General features: G+C 40.5%; 1 protein-coding gene across 1 annotated transcript in view; it reads right to left on the reverse strand.

The window, feature by feature from the left end:
* Nucleotides 1-23298, reverse strand: part of wdr91 (WD repeat domain 91) — a 49049-nt gene extending 25751 nt beyond the window's left edge. The window contains exons 1-6 of the mRNA XM_079527733.1: nucleotides 23226-23298; nucleotides 20397-20519; nucleotides 19504-19683; nucleotides 16906-17113; nucleotides 15665-15747; nucleotides 4535-4680 (exon numbers count right to left, since the gene is read on the reverse strand). Coding sequence (XP_079383859.1) covers nucleotides 4535-4680; nucleotides 15665-15747; nucleotides 16906-17113; nucleotides 19504-19683; nucleotides 20397-20519; nucleotides 23226-23228 — 743 coding nt within the window. The 5' untranslated portion in view covers nucleotides 23229-23298. The remainder of the gene's footprint in view (nucleotides 1-4534; nucleotides 4681-15664; nucleotides 15748-16905; nucleotides 17114-19503; nucleotides 19684-20396; nucleotides 20520-23225) is intronic.

Consider the following 23298-nt stretch of genomic DNA (forward strand, 5'->3'; position numbering starts at 1 on the left):
TTAAACAACCGCTAATCAACGTCTACTCTAAGAATAGACGTTCATTTTTAGCCATTTTTATCAAATTTTTAGACTGCCCACGAATATTAGACGTCTATTAGACCAAAAGATGCTCAGTGGGGTAATTTGCCGTAGCACTTGCCCTAGCCTTGACGACCTTGCAGGCAATAGACGTTTAGCCTTTGCAAAGGCTAAACTTATGTATCAGACATGGCACTCTATAGTGTATATTGATAGTTTCACTGTACAGATACAGTATGCTACTGATAGACGGAGGTTAGGTTTTTAGTTTATACGTATGATCCTAGATGACTATTTCTATGCATTTGATGTATTACCATGTGTTGTTCTAGCTCAGGGGTTCTCAACCAGTGGGTCGCGACCCCTCGGGGGGTTGCCAAATTTATTTATTTTTTTGCAACTGAATGGCTGGAAAATGGAAATGAAAAGTTTACATATACTACACATAGTACACATAGTACATGCATAAACCTTCCTTAATGATTATATCTGGTTTCAGTATTCATTTATGATATATTTTCTCTAATATTAAGGTTATTTTTGCAGTCGGTTTGTATTGGGGGTGGGGAGAGGGGGGGGGGGCGGGGGGAGCGAGACATGGCCAAAGCATTTCCGGGGGTCCCCGGCCAAAAACGTTGAGAACCCCTGTTCTAGTTTACTGTAAATCTCTCTGGATTAAGAGCTTCATAAATAAATTGTAAATTGTACAGTATTAAAAAACGAATTTCCTGCCACCGCTTTGAAGACCCCAAAATGAACCGGAAGCTAAATCAGCTAAAGTTAATCTAGCAATCTATTTTTTTTTAAGTCATCGGTAGCATAAACATTGTAACCGCGAGGTAGCAACAATTTGGCAATGCCCCTCTCAAAGATGGTTTAAGATTGCAGTTAACATGGCAGTGGACGGCGGGGGAAGCATTATATTGACGGACCACACGCGAGCCGAGCGTTGCCTAGCGACGGCGGATATCAGCAGTACCGTTCTGAACCAATAAGAGACCTTCTTACTGAACCAATAAGATACCTTCTTACTGAACCAATAAGAGACCTTCTTACTGAACCAATAAGAGACCTTCTTGATACTGAGCACCATTGGAGAAAAGGTCAGGCGAGTGTTAAAGACTGTAGCATGTTTAGATAAACATTCTACAGTTAAAGACTGTAGAATTTAAATGAGTTGTGGAGCAGAAGGGACAACATCATTGTTGCATCCTTTCAGCTCATAGAAGACACATGAAACATAGTTTAAAAGGTGAGAGGTGTTTGTTAATTGTTTCATCCTCACAGCTCATAGAATACAGATTACAGAAGTTTTCAGCAGTAGAAACAGTTCAACCCATTTAGGTTAAACAGGCCTTTTTGTGTTCTTGCTGCCATTTACATTACAGTATATGGTATATATGGTACAGTATATTACAGTATATTTACATTACAGTATATGGCAAAAAAAATAAAATATATTTTTTTCTTTTTCAGAAAATTTAGGTCAGGAATTTTTAGGATCGGCCTCAGTCCTAAATGGTTAAAAGAGAATAGCACAAAGGTGTGTCAATACGGTATGGGTTTATTGAGTACCTGGTGTCAATAAGGTTTGGGATTATTGAGTACCTGGTGTCAATACGGTATGGGTTTATAGAGTACCTGGTGTCAATAAGGTTTGGGATTATTGAGTACCTGGTGTCAATACGGTTTGGGATTATTGAGTACCTGGTGTCAATACGGTATGGGTTTATTGAGTACCTGGTGTCAATACGGTATGGGTTTATAGAGTACCTGGTGTCAATAAGGTTTGGGATTATTGAGTACCTGGTGTCAATAAGGTTTGGGCTTATTGAGTACCTGGTGTCAATAAGGTTTGGGCTTATTGAGTACCTGGTGTCAATAAGGTTTGGGCTTATTGAGTACCCGTTATCAATAAGGTTTGGGCTTATTGAGTACCTGGTGTCAATAAGGTTTGGGCTTATTGAGTACCTGGTGTCAATAAGGTTTGGGCTTATTGAGTACCTGGTGTCAATAACGACGGCTCCCGACCGGACGTGAGTTTTGGCGTGGCGTAAAAAACGAAAAAAATAATCAAATAGCCAATGTACTGTAAAGACTAGTTCAAATAGCCAATGTACTGTAAAGACTAGTTCAAATAGCCAATGTACTGTACTGTACTGTACTGTACTGTACTGTACTGTACTGTACTGTACTGTACTGTACTGTACTGTACTGTACTGTACTGTACTGTACTGTACAGTACTGTACAATGTACTGTACAAGATCTACCACATGACCATGTGGTAGATCGGACAGTTGAACAATTGTAAAATGTTTTTCAAAATAGTAACAAAAAAATAATAATAATAATATTGTTTTCTTTTTAGGGATAAGGGGTAAGGCAGTGGCAAAATAGGACCCATAAGGGCTCCATTCGTCACCGCTAAACCCCTTATCCCTAAACTTCTTGCCTTTTTTTTTTTTACTATTTAAAAAAATAAATGGAATAGTTCAAATGGCCAGTCTACAAGCTCACAACGTGTCAATGTAGATTGGCTAGTATTCAAAAATGGCAAAGAAGTTTAGGGATAAGGGGTTTAGGATGACGAAAATGGAGCACGTAGTGTTTAAAGCTGAAGGTCCTCACAGCTCACAGAATAAGTGCTTTAAGGTGTGTGAGGTCCTCACAGCTCACAGAATAAGTTTAAAAGGTGTGTGAGGTCCTCACAGCTCACAGAATAAGTGTTTAAAAGGTGTGTGAGGTCCTCACAGCTCACAGAATAAGTGTTTAAAAGGTGTGTGAGGTCCTCACAGCTCACAGAATAAGTGTTTAAAAGGTGTGTGAGGTCCTCACAGCTCACAGAATAAGTGTTTAAAAGGTGTGTGAGGTCCTCACAGCTCACAGAATAAGTTTAAAAGGTGTGTGAGGTCCTCACAGCTCACAGAATACGTGTTTAAAAGGTGTGCGAGGTCCTCACAGATGGGTAAAACATAATAAGGTCCTCACAGCTCGTAGAAGACAGGAAAAACATAGTGTTTAAAAGCTGAAGGTCCTCACAGCTCACAGAATAGTGTTTTAAAAAGGTGTGTGTAAGGTCCTGACTGACAGGTAAAAAACATATAGAAGGTCCTCACAGCTCCGTCTCCCAGGTAAAGGTAAAGTTCCTAACAGCTAGAATCAGGGGTGGGCAACTGGCGGCCCGGGGGCCACATGCGGCCCCCAGCTTCACTTAATGCGGCCCGCATGTTAATATCAGAATACTGATATAGTATTGATTTCAGCTGTTTACAATTCTAAACCCACTTGAATTACTTCATGACTAGTATTAAATGACTAGTACTTAATGACTAGTATTAAATGACTAGTACTTAATGACTAGTATTAAATGACTAGTACTTAATGACTAGTATTAAATGACTAGTACTTAATGACTAGTATTAAATGACTAGTACTTAATGACTAGTATTAAATGACTAGTACTTAATGACTAGTATTAAATGACTAGTACTTAATGACTAGTATTAAATGACTAGTACTTAATGACTAGTATTAAATGACTAGTACTTAATGACTAGTATTAAATGACTAGTACTTAATGACTAGTATTAAATGACTAGTACTTAATGACTAGTATTAAATGACTAGTACTTAATGACTAGTATTAAATGACTAGTACTTAATGACTAGTATTAAATGACTAGTACTTAATGACTAGTATTAAATGACTAGTACTTAATGACTAGTATTAAATGACTAGTACTTAATGACTAGTATTAAATGACTAGTACTTAATGACTAGTATTAAATGACTAGTACTTAATGACTAGTATTAAATGACTAGTACTTTAATGACTAGTATTAACATTTTGTGACCAATGTAGTTATGTTAACAGTTCATAAAGTTAACATAACTATAACTAAATGCATTTGAAATTCAATTAAAAAAAGGTTACTTTTCCAATTCAAAAATAGCAAAAAAAAAATTCAGGTTTTCAATTCAAATATAGCAAAAATAGCCGATCTACAAGCTCAAAACGCGTCGCATTGCGACGCGTTTTGAGCTTGTAGATCGGCTATTTTTTGCTACGACAGTAATATGCAATGTGGCCCCTCTGGAGTGAATGTGGAAATATATTGGCCCTCTCCATCGTCAAAGTTGCCCACCCCTGAGTTAGATAAAAACATAGAGAAGGTCCTAACAGATAGGTAAAGCATAGAGAAGGTCCTCACAGATAGGTAAAGCATAGAGAAGGTCCTAACAGATAGGTAAAGCATAGAGAAGGTCCTCACAGATAGGTAAAGCATAGAGAAGGTCCTCACAGATAGGTAAAGCATAGAGAAGGTCCTAACAGATAGGTAAAGCATAGAGAAGGTCCTCACAGATAGGTAAAGCATAGAGAAGGTCCTAACAGATAGGTAAAGCATAGAGAAGGTCCTAACAGATAGGTAAAGCATAGAGAAGGTCCTAACAGATAGGTAAAGCATAGAGAAGGTCCTAACAGATAGGTAAAGCATAGAGAAGGTCCTCACAGCTCGGTGTCTCCCAGGCGGTCCATGTTCTGGACGTAGGCGGGCAGTTTGTGGTGGGGGGGAGGAGCCTGGTCTGCTGTGCTGCTTTCCGATTGGTCCTTCATCCCAGCGGAGGAGGAGGAGGAGGAGCCCTGCAGCGCAAACACCTGAAAACACACATTCTGATTGGTTAATAATCCCTGAACTAGTTTACTAATGATGATTCTGATTGGACCTGAATTTATCGCTCTGTTATTTCTTGAACAATGATTGGTCAAGTCCTGAATGTATCGCTCTGGGATTTATTCAATAACTAAATCCGTGAATATATCCTGTGATTTCGGGCGACTGTGGCTCAGGAGGTAGAGCAGGTCGTCCAATGATCCATGGGTCGGCGGTTCGACTCCACATGTCGAAGTGTCCTTGGGCAAGACACTGAACCCCAAATTGCTCCTGATGTGCTGGTTGGTGCCTTGCATGGCTTCCACCGCAATCGGTGTATGAATGGGAAGGACATTCATTAGAAGGACAATATCAGTCACCAGAAGCAGAGACGTGTGTTTTCAACCAGTCTAACGTTCATTAGAAGGACAATATCAGTCACCAGAAGCAGAGACATGTGTTTTCAACCAGTCTAACATTCATTAGAAGGACAATATCAGTCACCAGAAGCAGAGACGTGTGTTTTCAACCAGTCTAACGTTCATTAGAAGGACAATATCAGTCACCAGAAGCAGAGACGTGTGTTTTCAACCAGTCTAACATTCATTAGAAGGACAATATCAGTCACCAGAAGCAGAGACGTGTGTTTTCAACCAGTCTAACATTCATTAGAAGGACAATATCAGTCCCCAGAAGCAGAGACGTGTGTTTTCAACCAGTCTAATGTTCATTAGAAGGACAATATCAGTCCCCAGAAGCAGAGACGTGTGTTTTCAACCAGTCTAACGTTCATTAGAAGGACAATATCAGTCACCAGAAGCAGAGACAAGTGTTTTCAACCAGTCTAATGTTCATTAGAAGGACAATATCAGCCACCAGAAGCAGAGACAAGTGTTTTCAACCAGTCTAACGTTCATTAGAAGGACAATATCAGTCACCAGAAGCAGAGACAAGTGTTTTCAACCAGTCTAACGTTCATTAGAAGGACAATATCAGTCACCAGAAGCAGAGACAAGTGTTTTCAACCAGTCTAACGTTCATTAGAAGGACAATATCAGTCACCAGAAGCAGAGACAAGTGTTTTCAACCAGTCTAACGTTCATTAGAAGGACAATATCTTTGATTGATTGATTGATTGAAGAATTTATTAACAGTTTGCAGAATTACAGTACATTTCAAGCACAAACTCAATACAAAGGCTGTTAACTGTGAGTGGACGACCCAATTAAGCATTACACTTGTTTCCAACAGGGTCCACCATGTTCAAATCATCAAAACATTTAGAGACGTACAAATAGACACTTCTATAGACAGAACAGGAATTCATCAAAAAGGAGGTAAAAAGGGAAAATAAATATATACAGTGAGGGGAAAAAAGGGGGGGGCGGGGGGGGGATTCAGATTTTACGGGGGCCAGTTTCGAATTGCAGCCATCCGTAGGTGCCCTTTGAGAGCGGTTTTGAAGGAGTCAAGGGATTCGCATGTCTTAATGACAGTTGGTAGGGCGTTCCACATTTTGGTGGCATAGGAGCGAAAAGAATTTAGTCCCTTGTTTGTGCCGAATCTGGGTTGTACATGGTTCGTTGCACTCCCTCTGGTGTTGTGGGTGTGGACTAAGTTAACATTAAGGAAGTATCTAGACAGGTACATGGGTATCTTGGTGGTGTATCGAATCTTGTGGACCAGACCCATTGCAAGTTGCTGTACTCTGTCGTCGACCCTAAGCCATTCCAGCCTGTCGAAGTGGGCAGGGGTGAGGTGGGTTTGGGGGGCTAGATCAAGTAGGAGCCTGACCAGTTTGTTTTGGGAAGTCTGGAGCCTGGTTTTAAGGGCCTTTGAGGTGCTGTGGTACCAGGAGGTGCATGCATAGTCAAAGAAACCCTGTACAAGGGCTCCTGTTAAGGTCTTCAAGGTGTTTTTGTTGACCAGTGAGGAGATCCTGTAGAGGAATCTTGTTCTATGGTTGACTTTTTTGATTACGTTGGTGGCCATTTTATCACCGGAAAGATTAGCCTCCAGGATGGAACCTAGGTAGGTAATTTCATCTTTACGTGTGATAACATTGTCACCCACTCTAACCAAGAAGCCATTTGCCTTGCTGAGATTACTAATAGAGCCAAAGAGAATGGATTCAGTTTTTCCCAGGTGTAAAGATAGTTTGTTATCAGCGAGCCAGGTGCAGATTCTACCGAGTTCAGAGCTGAGGGCATTTTCAACCTGCAGTTTGTCCCTGTCCGAGACCAGCAGTGCTGAGTCATCTGCGAACAGGAACAAGTTGCAGTCACAGGCTGAAGTCATGTCGTTTACATATATTAGGAACAGTAGAGGCCCTAGTATGCTTCCTTGTGGAACGCCACAGCTCACTGGGAGGGGGGGGGACAGTGTTCCGTTCACTTCCACCATCTGTTCTCTCCCCTCCAGGTAGGATTGCATCCAGCTCACTGATGTGCTATCGAAACCAATTGCTTTTAGCTTGTTAACCAGTATGGAGTGGTTCACGGTGTCAAAAGCCTTTTGGAGGTCCAGCATGACCATGCCGCAGTATTTGCCAGCGTCCACCTCTTGTTTGATGTGGTCGCTCAAATAGAGAAGGCATGTGTCAGTGGAGTGGGATGTTCTGAAGCCAGATTGGAACTCGTACAATAATTTATTAGTGGCAAGATACTTTTCAACCTGTTCATAGACTATTTTTTCCATCACTTTCGAGATGGAACTAAGAATAGAAATAGGGCGGTAGTTGCCGGGGTCTAATTTACTCCCTTTCTTGTGCAAGGGGGTTACTTTGGCCAGTTTGAAATCTTGGGGGACCTGTCCCTGTTTGATGGAGAGGTTTACTATGTGGGTGATGATTGGAGCTATAGAGATGGCTGAGTCTCTGAGAAATTTGGAGGGAATGTTGTCATGGCCTGTGGCCTTGTGGGGTTGGAGGGCACTCAGTTTCTTTATTATCTCATCAGTTGTTACCATAACTAGTTTAAAATCGTCTTTACAAACACCTAGGTTTTTGTAGAAGGTTGTAATGTGCTCTACACCAAAGAGCCCAGAGTGGGAGGGCAGTTTGTTAACCAGAGTTGTTGCTATGTTTGTAAAGAAGATATTCAAGTAGTTGGCCACATCAAGGTTGTCAGTGATGAGAGTGTTGTCAGATTTGATGTTTATGTTCGAAAATCTGGTTTTTAGTTTCTGACCATAGCTTAGTTGATTGTTTAGTAGCTTCCAGAGCTCATGAGGATTGTTTTTGTTTTCCTGAGCTTTATCATTAATGAAGTTACTTTTAGCTGATTTGGTCATGGCAGTTACACTGTTTCGTAGTTTGATTCGTTGTGTATTTAGGTTGTTCAAACGAGCTTGGCGAACACTGTCGAAGCGCTTGGCTAGCTTTGACTTGCATTTTAGAACTTCAGAGCATTTTTTGTCTCTGGCTTTCATTGCAGCCAGTATGTCCGAATTCATCCATGGTTCCGAGCGGGTTTTGCCCCTGGTGGTTCTCAAAGGAGCCATGTTGTTCAGTACTGATGTAAATTTGGTTTTGAAGCCAAGCCAGGCTTCTTCGACAAGTGTGCTTTTAAGCTCATCGGACCAATCCAGACTCTCCAATACTTGGTTCAAGACCTCACTAGAGTAGGTTTTGAGGTCCCTTGATATGACTGTTTTGTGGCAGCCGGTCTTAAGTTTTTGTATTTTGCGGGTACAGAATATCATAAAATGATCACTAAGCCCACATACAATAACCGCTTTCTTGGAGATTCTGGATTTGTCCGAGGACAGAATGAGATCAATGACAGTTTGAGTAGAATCACACACTCTAGTGGGTTGGGTAATTAGCTGACTGACACTATGTAGATCACAGAACTTACTGAATGACTTAAACACAGGTGCTTCCTTACGTTGCATGTCTGTATTGTAGTCGCCAATCAGGATTTTCTCTACACATTCCTCCTCAGCTAAGCACCCCTCAAGTATATCATAGAACCCATGTTGGTCAGGCGGTCTGTAGACGGTGCCCACTAATACTGATTTAGCCTTTTTGAAAATTAATTCAACCCACACAGTTTCAATTTCATCATGCTGTAAGTCAGTACGAGTAACATATTCAGTGTCTTTGTGAATATACATACACACGCCGCCACCATGCCTGTTTCTGTCGTTTCTGATCAAAGAATAGTTCTCTATTTCAACTTCTGGGTCTTTGGTTGACTCATCAAGTTTGGTTTCAGAGAAGCTAATGATGTTCGCCTTACCGCATTGAAACATATGCCTGATTTCAGCCATTTTGGGTCCAAGGCTGTTGACGTTCAGGTGAAAGATATGAAGTCCGTTGGCTCTGACTATGGTGCTTATTTCCTCCGTGGTGAAGTAGGGAAGCGGAGGGCCATTGTTGATGTCTGTGGAAGCCGCGGGTTGCCGTGGGGGGAGGGTGGGGGGTGCGTGGGGGTCGTCGTGGGGTGGCGGGAGTGGGGGATGGGGTCCCTCGTCCAGGTTTGTTGAGGGCTCTGGTGGGGCCGATTGAGCCATGGTGTCGACCGGAGAAACAGCAGAAATAGCAGGTAAAGTATCACGGTGTCTGTCTCCAGCCGCGTTGTCCCCTTGGTTGGATGTGGAGACTCTTCATGCCTGTAGATGGTGGTGTTGTCCGTGTCTTTTGCCTCGACTGCCGTCGATGTAAGATCACTCCGCCTGCTGTTGTCTGGGACGCGCTCGGCTCTTGCGAATGTAGCATCCACAGCCGGGACATCAGCGTGTATATCCAGCATGGGTGTGCAGGTTGGCTGGTGGTGATGAAGGATGCCAGCGGTGTTGTTGTTGTTGGTCGTCGCCTGGCTGGTCGGCATTGGTGTTGTTGTGTCGATTCCTTTGTTCTCTCCGGTTACTTGTCCACTCCGGAGCCGTCTTGCCATTTGTCGTGTGTTCACGGGACCAGGGTTACTCTCGATGTCGCCAGACAGTAACAAAATAATGAGAAAGAAAGATCTCTTCCCTTTGTTAATCTGGAGTTTGTCTCTTTGTGCTAGTAGGGATTGAATAGCTGCTAAACCGTATCCAGGCCGCTTTCCAATGATCCCGTTGACTTCGTCATTGACCAGGTAAAAGTCGCTGTGAGAATCCGGTTTAAAATCCTCTTTTACGGTTTTGTTTTTCTCCATTTCACCTCGATGTAATCCCCTTGGTATATTAAGATAGGAATCCGTACACCATAGGAGGAGAAAGAAAAAATGTGGAAATAACCGTGACTTTGAGTCAGACGCGCAGGAGCTAGAAAAAACACGTCTTGCCATGGTGAGAGCGGAAGCACCTCTCAGTCACCAGAAGCAGAGACAAGTGTTTTCAACCAGTCTAACATTCATTAGAAGGACAATATCAGTCACCAGAAGCAGAGACGTGTGTTTTCAACCAGTCTAACATTCATTAGAAGGACAATATCAGTCACCAGAAGCAGAGACGTGTGTTTTCAACCAGTCTAACGTTCATTAGAAGGACAATATCAGTCACCAGAAGCAGAGACATGTGTTTTCAACCAGTCTAACATTCATTAGAAGGACAATATCAGTCACCAGAAGCAGAGATGTGTGTTTTCAACCAGTCTAACGTTCATTAGAAGGACAATATCAGTCACCAGAAGCAGAGACAAGTGTTTTCAAACAGTCTAACGTTCATTAGAAGGACAATATCAGTCACCAGAAGCAGAGACAAGTGTTTTCAACCAGTCTAACATTCATTAGAAGGACAATATCAGTCACCAGAAGCAGAGACAAGTGTTTTCAACCAGTCTAACATTCATTAGAAGGACAATATCAGTCACCAGAAGCAGAGACAAGTGTTTTCAACCAGTCTAACGTTCATCAGAAGGACAATATCAGTCACCAGAAGCAGAGACGTGTGTTTTCAACCAGTCTAACATTCATTAGAAGGACAATATCAGTCACCAGAAGCAGAGACGTGTGTTTTCAACTAGTCTAACATTCATTAAAAGGACAATATCAGTCACCAGAAGCAGAGACATGTGTTTTCAACCAGTCTAACGTTCATTAGAAGGACAATATCAGTCACCAGAAGCAGAGACGTGTGTTTTCAACCAGTCTAACATTCATTAGAAGGACAATATCAGTCACCAGAAGCAGAGACGTGTGTTTTCAACCAGTCTAACGTTCATTAGAAGGACAATATCAGTCACCAGAAGCAGAGACAAGTGTTTTCAACCAGTCTAACGTTCATTAGAAGGACAATATCAGTCACCAGAAGCAGAGACGTGTGTTTTCAACCAGTCTAACATTCATTAGAAGGACAATATCAGTCACCAGAAGCAGAGACAAGTGTTTTCAACCAGTCTAACATTCATTAGAAGGACAATATCAGTCACCAGAAGCAGAGACAAGTGTTTTCAACCAGTCTAACATTCATTAGAAGGACAATATCAGTCACCAGAAGCAGAGACAAGTGTTTTCAACCAGTCTAACATTCATTAGAAGGACAATATCAGTCACCAGAAGCAGAGACAAGTGTTTTCAACCAGTCTAACATTCATTAGAAGGACAATATCAGTCACCAGAAAAAAGGATGTGTTGTTTTCAATGAATCTGACATGGTTAAAAGGGAGTTCTAAAACGGTTAGTCCCAATACCTGATTCTGATTGGCTGGTTACCGTCACGTGACCGTTATAAATTTCACCGATAATCCACACCTTCATTCACTTCATATAATTCCCAGCTGATCCTGCAGCCTTGTAGCTGTACTAGGGAAGGGGAGCGCTTGATTGCCTTACACACGCTGGCCGTGTAAGCACTGCCCGCACTCTGACTATATGACTGTGAATGCGTGGCTCCAGGCAGCTCCGTAAAGACATCAATCGCTATTCTCCCGTCACATAGCCTACTTGCCGAGCAAAACAAGGAAGTGGTGTGGCTCGCTCTGGTGGCGCAAAGCGTAGCTACTTTTGTGAATTTAATAGTTTTATGAGGTTAATATTGCTATATGTTTGTAACCGTTTTAGAAAAGCAATAAGCCACTTATTGCTGCGCGTCGGGTCTACCTACGCCTCTCAGCCATGGTAAAATCCACAGTAACCTGAGACCTCTTGTGGCTTATTGCGTTATTTTAACACGTCTGATGGTATGGTGTTCAATGTGTTCATATAAACTACAGTATGGTGTTCAATGTGTTCATATAGAACTACTATATGGTGTTCAATGTGTTCATATAAAACTATATGGTGTTCAATGTGTTCATATAAAACTATATGGTGTTCAATGTGTTCATATAGAACTACTGTATGGTGTTCAATGTGTTCATATAAAACTATATGGTGTTCAATGTGTTCATATAAACTACTGTATGGTGTTCAATGTGTTCATATAAACTACAGTATGGTGTTCAATGTGTTCATATAAAACTACAGTATGGTGTTCAATGTGTTCATATAAAACTACAGTATGGTGTTCAATGTGTTCATATAAACTACTGTATGGTGTTCAATGTGTTCATATAAAACTACTGTATGGTGTTCAATGTGTTCATATAAACTACAGTATGGTGTTCAATGTGTTCATATAAACTACTGTATGGTGTTCAATGTGTTCATATAAACTACTGTATGGTGTTCAATGTGTTCATATAAACTACTGTATGGTGTTCAATGTGTTCATATAAACTACAGTATGGTGTTCAATGTGTTCATATAAACTACAGTATGGTGTTCATATAGAACTACAGTATGGTGTTCAATGTGTTCATATAGAACTACTGTATGGTGTTCAATGTGTTCATATAAAACTACAGTATGGTGTTCAATGTGTTCATATAGAACTACTGTATGGTGTTCAATGTGTTCATATAGAACTACTGTATGGTGTTCAATGTGTTCATATAAACTACAGTATGGTGTTCAATGTGTTCATATAGAACTACTGTATGGTGTTCAATGTGTTCATATAAAACTACTGTATGGTGTTCAATGTGTTCATATAAAACTACAGTATGGTGTTCAATGTGTTCATATAAAACTACAGTATGGTGTTCAATGTGTTCATATAAAACTACAGTATGGTGTTCAATGTGTTCATATAAACTACAGTATGGTGTTCAATGTGTTCATATAAACTACAGTATGGTGTTCATATAGAACTACAGTATGGTGTTCAATGTGTTCATATAGAACTACTGTATGGTGTTCAATGTGTTCATATAAAACTACAGTATGGTGTTCAATGTGTTCATATAAAACTACTGTATGGTGTTCAATGTGTTCATATAGAACTACAGTATGGTGTTCAATGTGTTCATATAAACTACAGTATGGTGTTCAATGTGTTCATATAGAACTACTATATGGTGTTCAATGTGTTCATATAAAACTATATGGTGTTCAATGTGTTCATATAAAACTATATGGTGTTCAATGTGTTCATATAAACTACAGTATGGTGTTCAATGTGTTCATATAAACTACAGTATGGTGTTCAATGTGTTCATATAAACTACAGTATGGTGTTCAATGTGTTCATATAAACTACAGTATGGTGTTCAATGTGTTCATATAAAACTACAGTATGGTGTTCAATGTGTTCATATAAACTACTATATGGTGTTCAATGTGTTCATATAAAACTATATGGTGTTCAATGTGTTCATATAAACTACAGTATGGTGTTCAATGTGTTCATATAAAACTACAGTATGGTGTTCAATGTGTTCATATAAACTACTGTATGGTGTTCAATGTGTTCATATAAAACTACAGTATGGTGTTCAATGTGTTCATATAAAACTACAGTATGGTGTTCAATGTGTTCATATAAAACTACAGTATGGTGTTCAATGTGTTCATATAAACTACTGTATGGTGTTCAATGTGTTCATATAAACTACAGTATGGTGTTCAATGTGTTCATATAAACTACTGTATGGTGTTCATATAAACTACTATATGGTGTTCAATGTGTTCATATAAAACTACTGTATGGTGTTCAATGTGTTCATATAAAACTACTGTATGGTGTTCAATGTGTTCATATAAACTACTGTATGGTGTTCAATGTGTTCATATAAACTACAGTATGGTGTTCAATGTGTTCATATAAACTACTGTATGGTGTTCAATGTGTTCATATAAACTACAGTATGGTGTTCAATGTGTTCATATAAACTACTGTATGGTGTTCATATAGAACTACAGTATGGTGTTCAATGTGTTCATATAAACTACTGTATGGTGTTCAATGTGTTCATATAAACTACAGTATGGTGTTCAATGTGTTCATATAAACTACTGTATGGTGTTCAATGTGTTCATATAAACTACAGTATGGTGTTCAATGTGTTCATATAAACTACTGTATGGTGTTCATATAGAACTACAGTATGGTGTTCAATGTGTTCATATAAACTACTGTATGGTGTTCAATGTGTTCATATAGAACTACAGTATGGTGTTCATATAGAACTACAGTATGGTGTTCAATGTGTTCATATAAAACTACTGTATGGTGTTCAATGTGTTCATATAAACTACTGTATGGTGTTCAATGTGTTCATATAAACTACAGTATGGTGTTCAATGTGTTCATATAAAACTACAGTATGGTGTTCAATGTGTTCATATAGAACTACAGTATGGTGTTCAATGTGTTCATATAAACTACAGTATGGTGTTCAATGTGTTCATATAAACTACTGTATGGTGTTCAATGTGTTCATATAAAACTACAGTATGGTGTTCAATGTGTTCATATAAAACTACTGTATGGTGTTCAATGTGTTCATATAAACTACTGTATGGTGTTCAATGTGTTCATATAGAACTACTGTATGGTGTTCAATGTGTTCATATAAACTACTGTATGGTGTTCAATGTGTTCATATAAAACTACAGTATGGTGTTCAATGTGTTCATATAAAACTACTGTATGGTGTTCAATGTGTTCATATAAACTACTGTATGGTGTTCAATGTGTTCATATAGAACTACTGTATGGTGTTCAATGTGTTCATATAAACTACTGTATGGTGTTCAATGTGTTCATATAAAACTACAGTATGGTGTTCAATGTGTTCATATAAAACTACTGTATGGTGTTCAATGTGTTCATATAAACTACTGTATGGTGTTCAATGTGTTCATATAGAACTACTGTATGGTGTTCAATGTGTTCATATAAACTACTGTATGGTGTTCAATGTGTTCATATAGAACTACTGTATGGTGTTCAATGTGTTCATATAAACTACTGTATGGTGTTCAATGTGTTCATATAAAACTACAGTATGGTGTTCAATGTGTTCATATAAAACTACTGTATGGTGTTCAATGTGTTCATATAAACTACTGTATGGTGTTCAATGTGTTCATATAGAACTACTGTATGGTGTTCAATGTGTTCATATAAACTACTGTATGGTGTTCAATGTGTTCATATAAAACTACAGTATGGTGTTCAATGTGTTCATATAAAACTACTGTATGGTGTTCAATGTGTTCATATAAACTACTGTATGGTGTTCAATGTGTTCATATAGAACTACTGTATGGTGTTCAATGTGTTCATATAGAACTACTGTATGGTGTTCAATGTGTTCATATAGAACTACTGTATGGTGTTCAATGTGTTCATATAAACTACAGTATGGTGTTCAATGTGTTCATATAAACTACAGTATGGTGTTCAATGTGTTCATATAAACTACAGTATGGTGTTCAATGTGTTCATATAAACTACAGTATGGTGTTCAATGTGTTCATATAGAACTACTGTATGGTGTTCATATAGAACTACTGTATGGTGTTCAATGTGTTCATATAGAACTACTGTATGGTGTTCAATGTGTTCATATAGAACTATATGGTGTTCAATGTGTTCATATAGAACTATATGGTGTTCAATGTGTTCATATAGAACTACTGTATGGTGTTCAATGTGTTCATATAAAACTATATGGTGTTCAATGTGTTCATATAAAACTATATGGTGTTCAATGTGTTCATATAGAACTCTTACCAGTTGTCTGAGCTGTTCGTTCTCTTCAGTCAGACCGTTGCTTCTCTGAACCTCAGCGTCGAAACTCAGCAGAGCAGGCTGGGGTGAAGGAGCCGTTAAGATGAATAATATACACGGAAAACTAGTTATATCAACTATTATAATATAACTAACTCTGAGAGTGTAACAAACGGAACCAAATGGACCCTTACAGGTCTGTAACTCTGAGAGTGTAACAAATGGACCCTTACAGGTCTGTAACTCTGAGAGTGTAACAAATGGACCCTTACATGTCTGTAACTCTGAGAGTGTAACAAATGGACCCTTACAGGTCTGTAACTCTGAGAGTGTAACAAATGGACCCTTACAGGTCTGTAACTCTGAGAGTGTAACACATGGAACCAAATAATGGACCCTTACAGGTCTGTAACTCTGAGTGTAACACATGGAACCAAATAATGGACCCTTACAGGTCTGTAACTCTGAGAGTGTAACACATGGAACCAAATAATGGACCCTTACAGGTCTGTAACTCTGAGTGTGTAACAAATGGAAGCAAATGGACCCTGACGTCCATTTGTACTCTCTGAGCTAAATTAACATTCCAGTATGAATCTGGGTCCCAGAGATAGAGAAATACCATTCAAATGAGGGTTGCATGAAGACACCAAGGATTCGTCGGTGATGTCACTGACTGACTGGTTTATAAACAGCTTTGAGTCTGTGCAACGTCCGTGTTGCATAACAGTGACATCCCTGTCCAGTCCTTGACATCTTTACTGTTCACGTGTGTTCAGCGAGCAGCAGCATCACCACAACATTCGGTAGTTTATTGTCTCGCTCGCGCTAGGGCATTTTGGGCGGGAACCCCTTTTGGTGTTTTAAGCACTATGTTATACTTTAGCTATTGAAAAATAGCAGATCTACAAGCTCGTAGCACGCCACTTGTAGGTCTGCCATTTTTGAAAAATCGTGAAAATGTGGCGCAAATCATTGAATATATATTCTTTCAGAGCGAACGTTTTTAACTCAAATCTTTGCTTCTGGGAGGTCCCTGGAACTACATATTTCCAGATGGGGGTCGGTGGCGAAATACATACATTTTTGGGGGTCCTTGACATGAAAATGTATGAGAACCACTGACAGAAACATAACAGAAGTTAGAAAAAATCGTGAAAATGTGGGAGAGGGCGGGGCTTAGCTAAAGGTGAATTAGGCACGATAAGCCTGTTGACCCAGGTGCATTGTGGGTAAAAGGATATGCATGCACTGGAAGAGCACGGACAGGAAGTTGTGCAGCGACACCAGGAAGGTGTCGGCCCACTGGCGGGAGAAGTAGGGCGAGAAGGCGGGGTGCTGCTCGGGGGATGGGATGAAGGGCAGCACGAACCAATCACGCCACTCCGCCTGGCCATGAAGCTCCGCCCCCTGCTTCTGGAAGAACTCCTGCGTCTTGTCCAGACTGCCTCTCTGCAGACAGACAGGCAGATAGACAGACAGACAGGCAGGCAGGCAGGCAGACAGACAGACAGACAGACAGACAGACAGACAGACAGACAGGCAGGCAGGCAGGCAGGCAGGCAGGCAGGCAGGCAGACAGACAGACAGACAGACAGACAGACAGACAGACAGACAGACAGACAGACAGACAGACAGACAGACAGACAGACAGACAGACAGACAGACAGACAGACAGACAGGCAGGCAGGCAGGCAGGCAGACAGACAGACAGGCAGGCAGGCAGGCAGACAGTTGTTTAGCAGTATACTGTGGTTACTTGGGTCGTTTGATGCGTATATCCGTAGCAGCATATGACGTGATGAAGATATGTACCAATGCCAGGGTATAACAGGCTCTCGATGGTGACACTAGGTGCGTTTCCATAAAGCCTTTTTTTTGCGCATTAAGGTTCTTTCGCAAAATCTCCTGGATGGAAACACCTCAAAATGCGCATAAGTCTGCATGTTTCGCAAAAACACTTTTTCGCTAGAAGGTGGCGGATTTGGGGCTATATCGAAAAAGTGAAATGCGCAAATGGGTTATGGAAACACTTGCGGAAAATATTTCGAATTAGAAAGCATTGAACACGCATTATATCGCTTTTAACAGTTGGAAAAGAAAAAAACACACGCGATGGTGAGTATAGTGGACTTGTGGAGTGATCGAACGGGAGGGTGGGTGGGATGTGGATACATAAATTATTACATTTACACACTCGAGTCTCGAAGCCTCTGTCTGCAGGCTGAGGCTCTTTTGCTCTCCCCGGTGAGGGCGTTCGCCGTTGATCATGAAGTTAGATCGGTGATATTTCTCCTAAACAGCTCGGAACGAAACGGACGAGAGGAGACTAGTCAAAATGGAAATGTACTGTCAAGTCGCAGGGCAGGGGTCCCGATCGTCCCTGTACTTTGAAAACGAAACTATACCAGCCCCTGTCTAGACAAAAACACACGCCTATTTATTTAACAGACAGCCTGTTTGAAAGACAGCCTGTCCCAGTGGCCAATCTGGACAGCGGACTTCATGCAGACCAACTTGAATAGCCTAAAAGAACGTCAAATGCACCGTGGTGAAGAACAAATCAGAGAAGTGTGTGTGTGTGTGTGTGTGTGTGTGTGTGTGTGTGTGTGTGTGTGTGTGTATGTGTGACATGATCAAATAATCGTGTAAGATTATCCTGTAGTGTGTGATGCAGATGCTATCAGATTTCAGACATCAAACGGTAAAATAAATGTCAGATAATATGCGCCTCTCTGCGCATCTCACTTGACTGGCAAAATAGCGCCATCTAGGCCTACTGCTTATTTAATATCTCCAAAGAAGCGCATTTTGTCAGTGGATGGAAACAAGAAAAATACGCTTTTCTTTTTTCGAATTACTTACTTATTCGCTTCCTATTTTCGAAATGTTTTGATGGAAACCCACCTAGTGTCGGGTGGATTAAAGGAAATGCCTCTGTATACATGTATATATAATTTGTAAGTTGATTCGCAGTATACTGTGGTTACTTGGGTCGTTTGATGCGTATGTCCGTAGCTGCGTATGACGTAATGAAGATATGTACCAATGCCAGGGTATAACAGGCTCTCGATGGTGACAGTGTCGGGTGGATTAAAGGAAATGCCTCTGTATACATGTATATATAATTTGTAAGTTGATTCGCAGTATACTGTGGTTACTTGGGTCGTTTGATGCGTATGTCCGTAGCTGCGTATGACGTAATGAAGATATGTACCAATGCCAGGGTATAACTGGCTTTCGATGGTGACGTAATAATGATATGTTTCAGTGTCGGGTGGATTAAAGGTAATGCCCCTATGTATACATGTATGTATTCTGAAACCGATACCATATCAAGCACAAATGAATCATTACGTCATACGCAGCCACGGACATACGCATCAGAGCACCGGACAAACAACATTACTTGCACGCTTTGCCTGCGCAAGTAATAACTTAACCCATTCTGGGCGGGAACCCCTTTTGGTGTTTCAAGCATTATGTCACGCTTTAGCTATTGAAAAATAGCAGATCTACAAGCTCGTAGCGCGCCACCGAGTGGCGCGCTACGAGCTTGTAGGTCTGCTATTTTTTAAAAGTCGTGGAAATGTGGTGCAAATCTTTGAATATATATATTTCAGAGCGAACATTTTTAACTAAAATATTGGCTTCTGGGGGGGGTATGTTGAGATGGGGGTCCGTGGCCCAATAGAGATCATTCTGGGGGTCCTTGACATGAAAAAGGTTGAGCACCACTGACATGGGGTTTTCAGAAAAAAATTAGGATTTTGAAGCTTTTTTTTTTTTAATCGACCTCAGTCCAAAATGGTTTAACTACATGGTATTCTCTGTATGCTGACCTGTATGGTATTAACCACGTAATATCTATATACGCTGGTCCGCAGCTTGTTGACTGTAGTCCTGTAAACGTCCTCTAGGCGGCTGAACAGTCGCCGGTCCAGAAACGACCAGTATTCACGCAGGCCTGCAAGGTCGAAGGTGGCCACCAGGTGGAGCAGCTGGTCGACCATCTTGTCCACCTATAGACAGGGCGGAAAGGCAGGAATGCATTTTTCATGGTATTTTGTTTTTTAATGCATTTGTGTGTATTATGTAATGTTTGTATTGTTGTAAACAACGGTGTGCCAAAGACAAATCTCTATTTTATGCCAAATATAATAGCCAATAAAGTTGTCTTTATCTTTATATGACAATAAACTTTAATTAAAGACAAGAAACTAATTAATAATTATAGACAGTAAACAAATTAAAGACAATAAAGTGTAATTAAAGACAATAAACTAATTACAGACAGTAAACTAATTATCCCATTCTGGGCGGGAATCCCTTTTGGTGTTTTTAGCATTCTGTTATACTTTAGCTATTGAAAAATAGCAGATCTACAAGCTCGTAGCGCAGCACCGAGTGCCGCGCTACGAGCTTGTAGATCTGCTATTTTTTTTTAATCGTGAAAATATGGTGTAAATCTTTGAATATATATTCTTTCAGAGCGAACATTTTTAACTCAAATCTTTGCTTCTGGGGGGGGGGGGGGGGGGTCCCTGGAACAACATATTATCAGATGGGGGTCGGCAGCCAATTACAGATAATTTTTGGGGGTCCTTGACATGAAATATTGAGAACCACTCAATATGAGGTTTTTCAGAAAATTGTCATGATTTAGAAGACTTTTTTTTTATTTCGACGTCAGGCCTAAATTATGGGTTAAAGACAGGAAACTAATTCCACTCACCCTGAATCCTTTGTCTTTGTCCACTTTGATCTCCGTGTCCAGGTGTCTCAGGGTGGACGTGAATCCTCTGTAGAGAAGATACTCACGGACATTCTCATCCGTCCTCTCAACCGAAGACCCCATCTAACAAAATATATGACACAATATATATGAAAATATATGACACCATATATAATACATATACATTCTCATCCGTCCTCTCAACTAATTAAAATATATGATAATAATAGTAATAATATTTGATACGATACAATATATATGTTTCTCAATTGAAGAGCTCATTATACCACCTGTAAAATATATGATACTTGATATATTATGCAATAATCATCAAGACTATAACAAAAACGAAATCACACTTGTGTGAACTGAGGGGCACCCACTGTGGCTGCCACGTGACATCACGAGGTGGGGGATCATTCAGTATGTTATTGTATAAAACACTATATAGTTACGTAAGGGATAATGAATGGCTGAGTGGTCATTGTTGATAGATAAATCACAGACAGGATGATTTATCTATAAACAATGACCACGCAGCCAGACATTATCCCACGTATTACACAGCTACTTAATACACTAATTAATAAATTGATCCAAAAGTGACAACAAAACAAGTATTTCCTTGCTTTCGGTAATGAAAGTATTCCAAGTTGGCCCCGCAGAGGCCACAAGTCAAGCGCAAACGAAAGTGTACAGCGCCACGCGCAAGTCCCAAACGGAATGTCCCATGTGTGCAGTCACAGTGTGGGATAGTTTGGTTGTGATTGTCACCGGCTCAGGTAAGAAGTGTGTGACACTATTCCTATGACACGGCAAAGACCAGCACGTCTTCAGTAGTAAGTTAGTAACAGGCCGAAAGATGGACCCGGAGCCCTCTGCTCTTTCTTGACCCCCCTCCCAAACACCTTGGTCTTAGTGACATTAAGGTCAAGGAAGCTGCTGTCAAACCAGGTGGCAATACGGACGATGTGCTGGGACTCTGGGAGCACCAGGTGGCAATACGGACGATGTGCTGGGACTCTGGGAGCAAGAATATATCTGGGTGAAAATCGCCCGGTTTTAGTGTTCTAGGGCACTGGTTCCCAGACTTTTTCATGTCAAGGACCCCCAAATTGACACTGATGAGCCTGCGGACCCCCCATTTGAAAAATATATGCCAGGGACCCCCATAAGAGAAGATTTACTCTCAGAGTTACAGACCCATAAGGGTCCATTTGGTTCCAAACTATTATTTAGCTGGGGACCCCCTGGAAGTCCCTCAAGGGAACCACTGGTCTAGGGTTAAATAGAATGCAAGCAACGTACGCGTGCCAAGCTCATGTGACATCATTAAAATAGCTTTCTGGCAGTAAAATAAATAAATCAACATTACACCATGCCCTGCAGCGGACAGACATTATTATATTCACTCTACAGATCTGCTCTTTTTTCAACCACACCAGATCTGAGTGAATGAAAAAAAGGTCTCTGTTACTGAGGAGTATTTTATTTCTGGCCTTTACGGTGGAGGTCTGAGTGAACCCACCAGGGAGAGAGTAGGGTTATAAAACAGTGAGAGAAATAAGCAACCAGCTCTATGGAAACAAACCCAAAACCAGTGAGAGAAATAAGCAACCAGCTCTATGGAAACAAACCCAAAACCAGTGAGAGAAATAAGCAACCAGCTCTATGGAAACAAACCCAAAACCAGTGAGAGAAATAAGCAACCTGCTCTATGGAAACAAACCCAAAACCAGTGAGAGAAATAAGCAACCAGCTCTATGGAAACAAACCCAAAACCAGTGAGAGAAATAAGCAACCAGCTCTATGGAAACAAACCCAAAACCATTGAGAGAAATAAGCAACCAGCTCTATGGAAACAAACCCAAAACCAGTGAGAGAAATAAGCAACCAGCTCTATGGAAACAAACCCAAAACCAGTGAGAGAAATAAGCAACCAGCTCTATGGAAACAAACCCAAAACCAGTGAGAGAAATAAGCAACCAGCTCTATGGAAACAACCAGAGGGAGTTCAACAAACCATGTTCAACCCAGATTCGGCACAAACAAGGAACTAAATTAATTTCGCTCCTATGCCACCAAAATGTGGAACGCCCTACCAAATGTTTTGATTAATTGAAAATGGTGGATCCTATATTGTAAACAAGTGTAATGCTTTATTGGGCCGTCCACTCACAGTTAACAGTTTTTGTATTGAGTTGTGCTTGAAATGTACCTATTCTGCAAACTGTTAAATCAATCAAACAAACAAACCCAAAACCTTTAGAAACAAGCCTAATAAAAAAAGCATATCTACAAGCTCGCAGCGCATCTATCTATCTATCTATCTATCTATCTTAATGCAAACATGTTTCAATGTCCCTGGTACAACACATGTTCAGATGGGGGTCCCTGGTACAACACATGTTTAGATGGGGGTCCCTGGTACAACACATGTTCAGATGGGGGTCCCTGGTACAACACATGTTCAGATGGGGGTCCCTGGTACAACACATGATCAGATGGGGGTCCCTGGTACAACATATGTTCAGATGGGGGTCCCTGGTACAACATATGTTCAGATGGGGGTCCCTGGTACAACACATGTTCAGATGGGGGTCCCTGGTACAACACATGTTCAGATGGGGGTCCCTACATGTTCAGAATGATGGGGGTCTCTTTTCTGATGCTAGCATGCTAATGCTACTATTATTATTGTTATTTACGTTCTTTGTAGCAGCAGATATTCTCCAACTTCTCTACACGAGTATGTTTACTAGTATTTAAATGTAACTATAATATAATAACAATGTGTTAATTAATAATAATAATAATAGTTTTATTTACCATGCATGGACAGAACCTCTTCCGTGTTTACTTCAAGGCGTCTCGAGACCAGAGTCATGTGACGCGACGCTGC

Source organism: Electrona antarctica (genome assembly GCF_951216825.1).
Source record: "Electrona antarctica genome assembly, chromosome: 18".
Classification (NCBI taxonomy): Eukaryota; Metazoa; Chordata; class Actinopteri; order Myctophiformes; family Myctophidae; genus Electrona; species Electrona antarctica.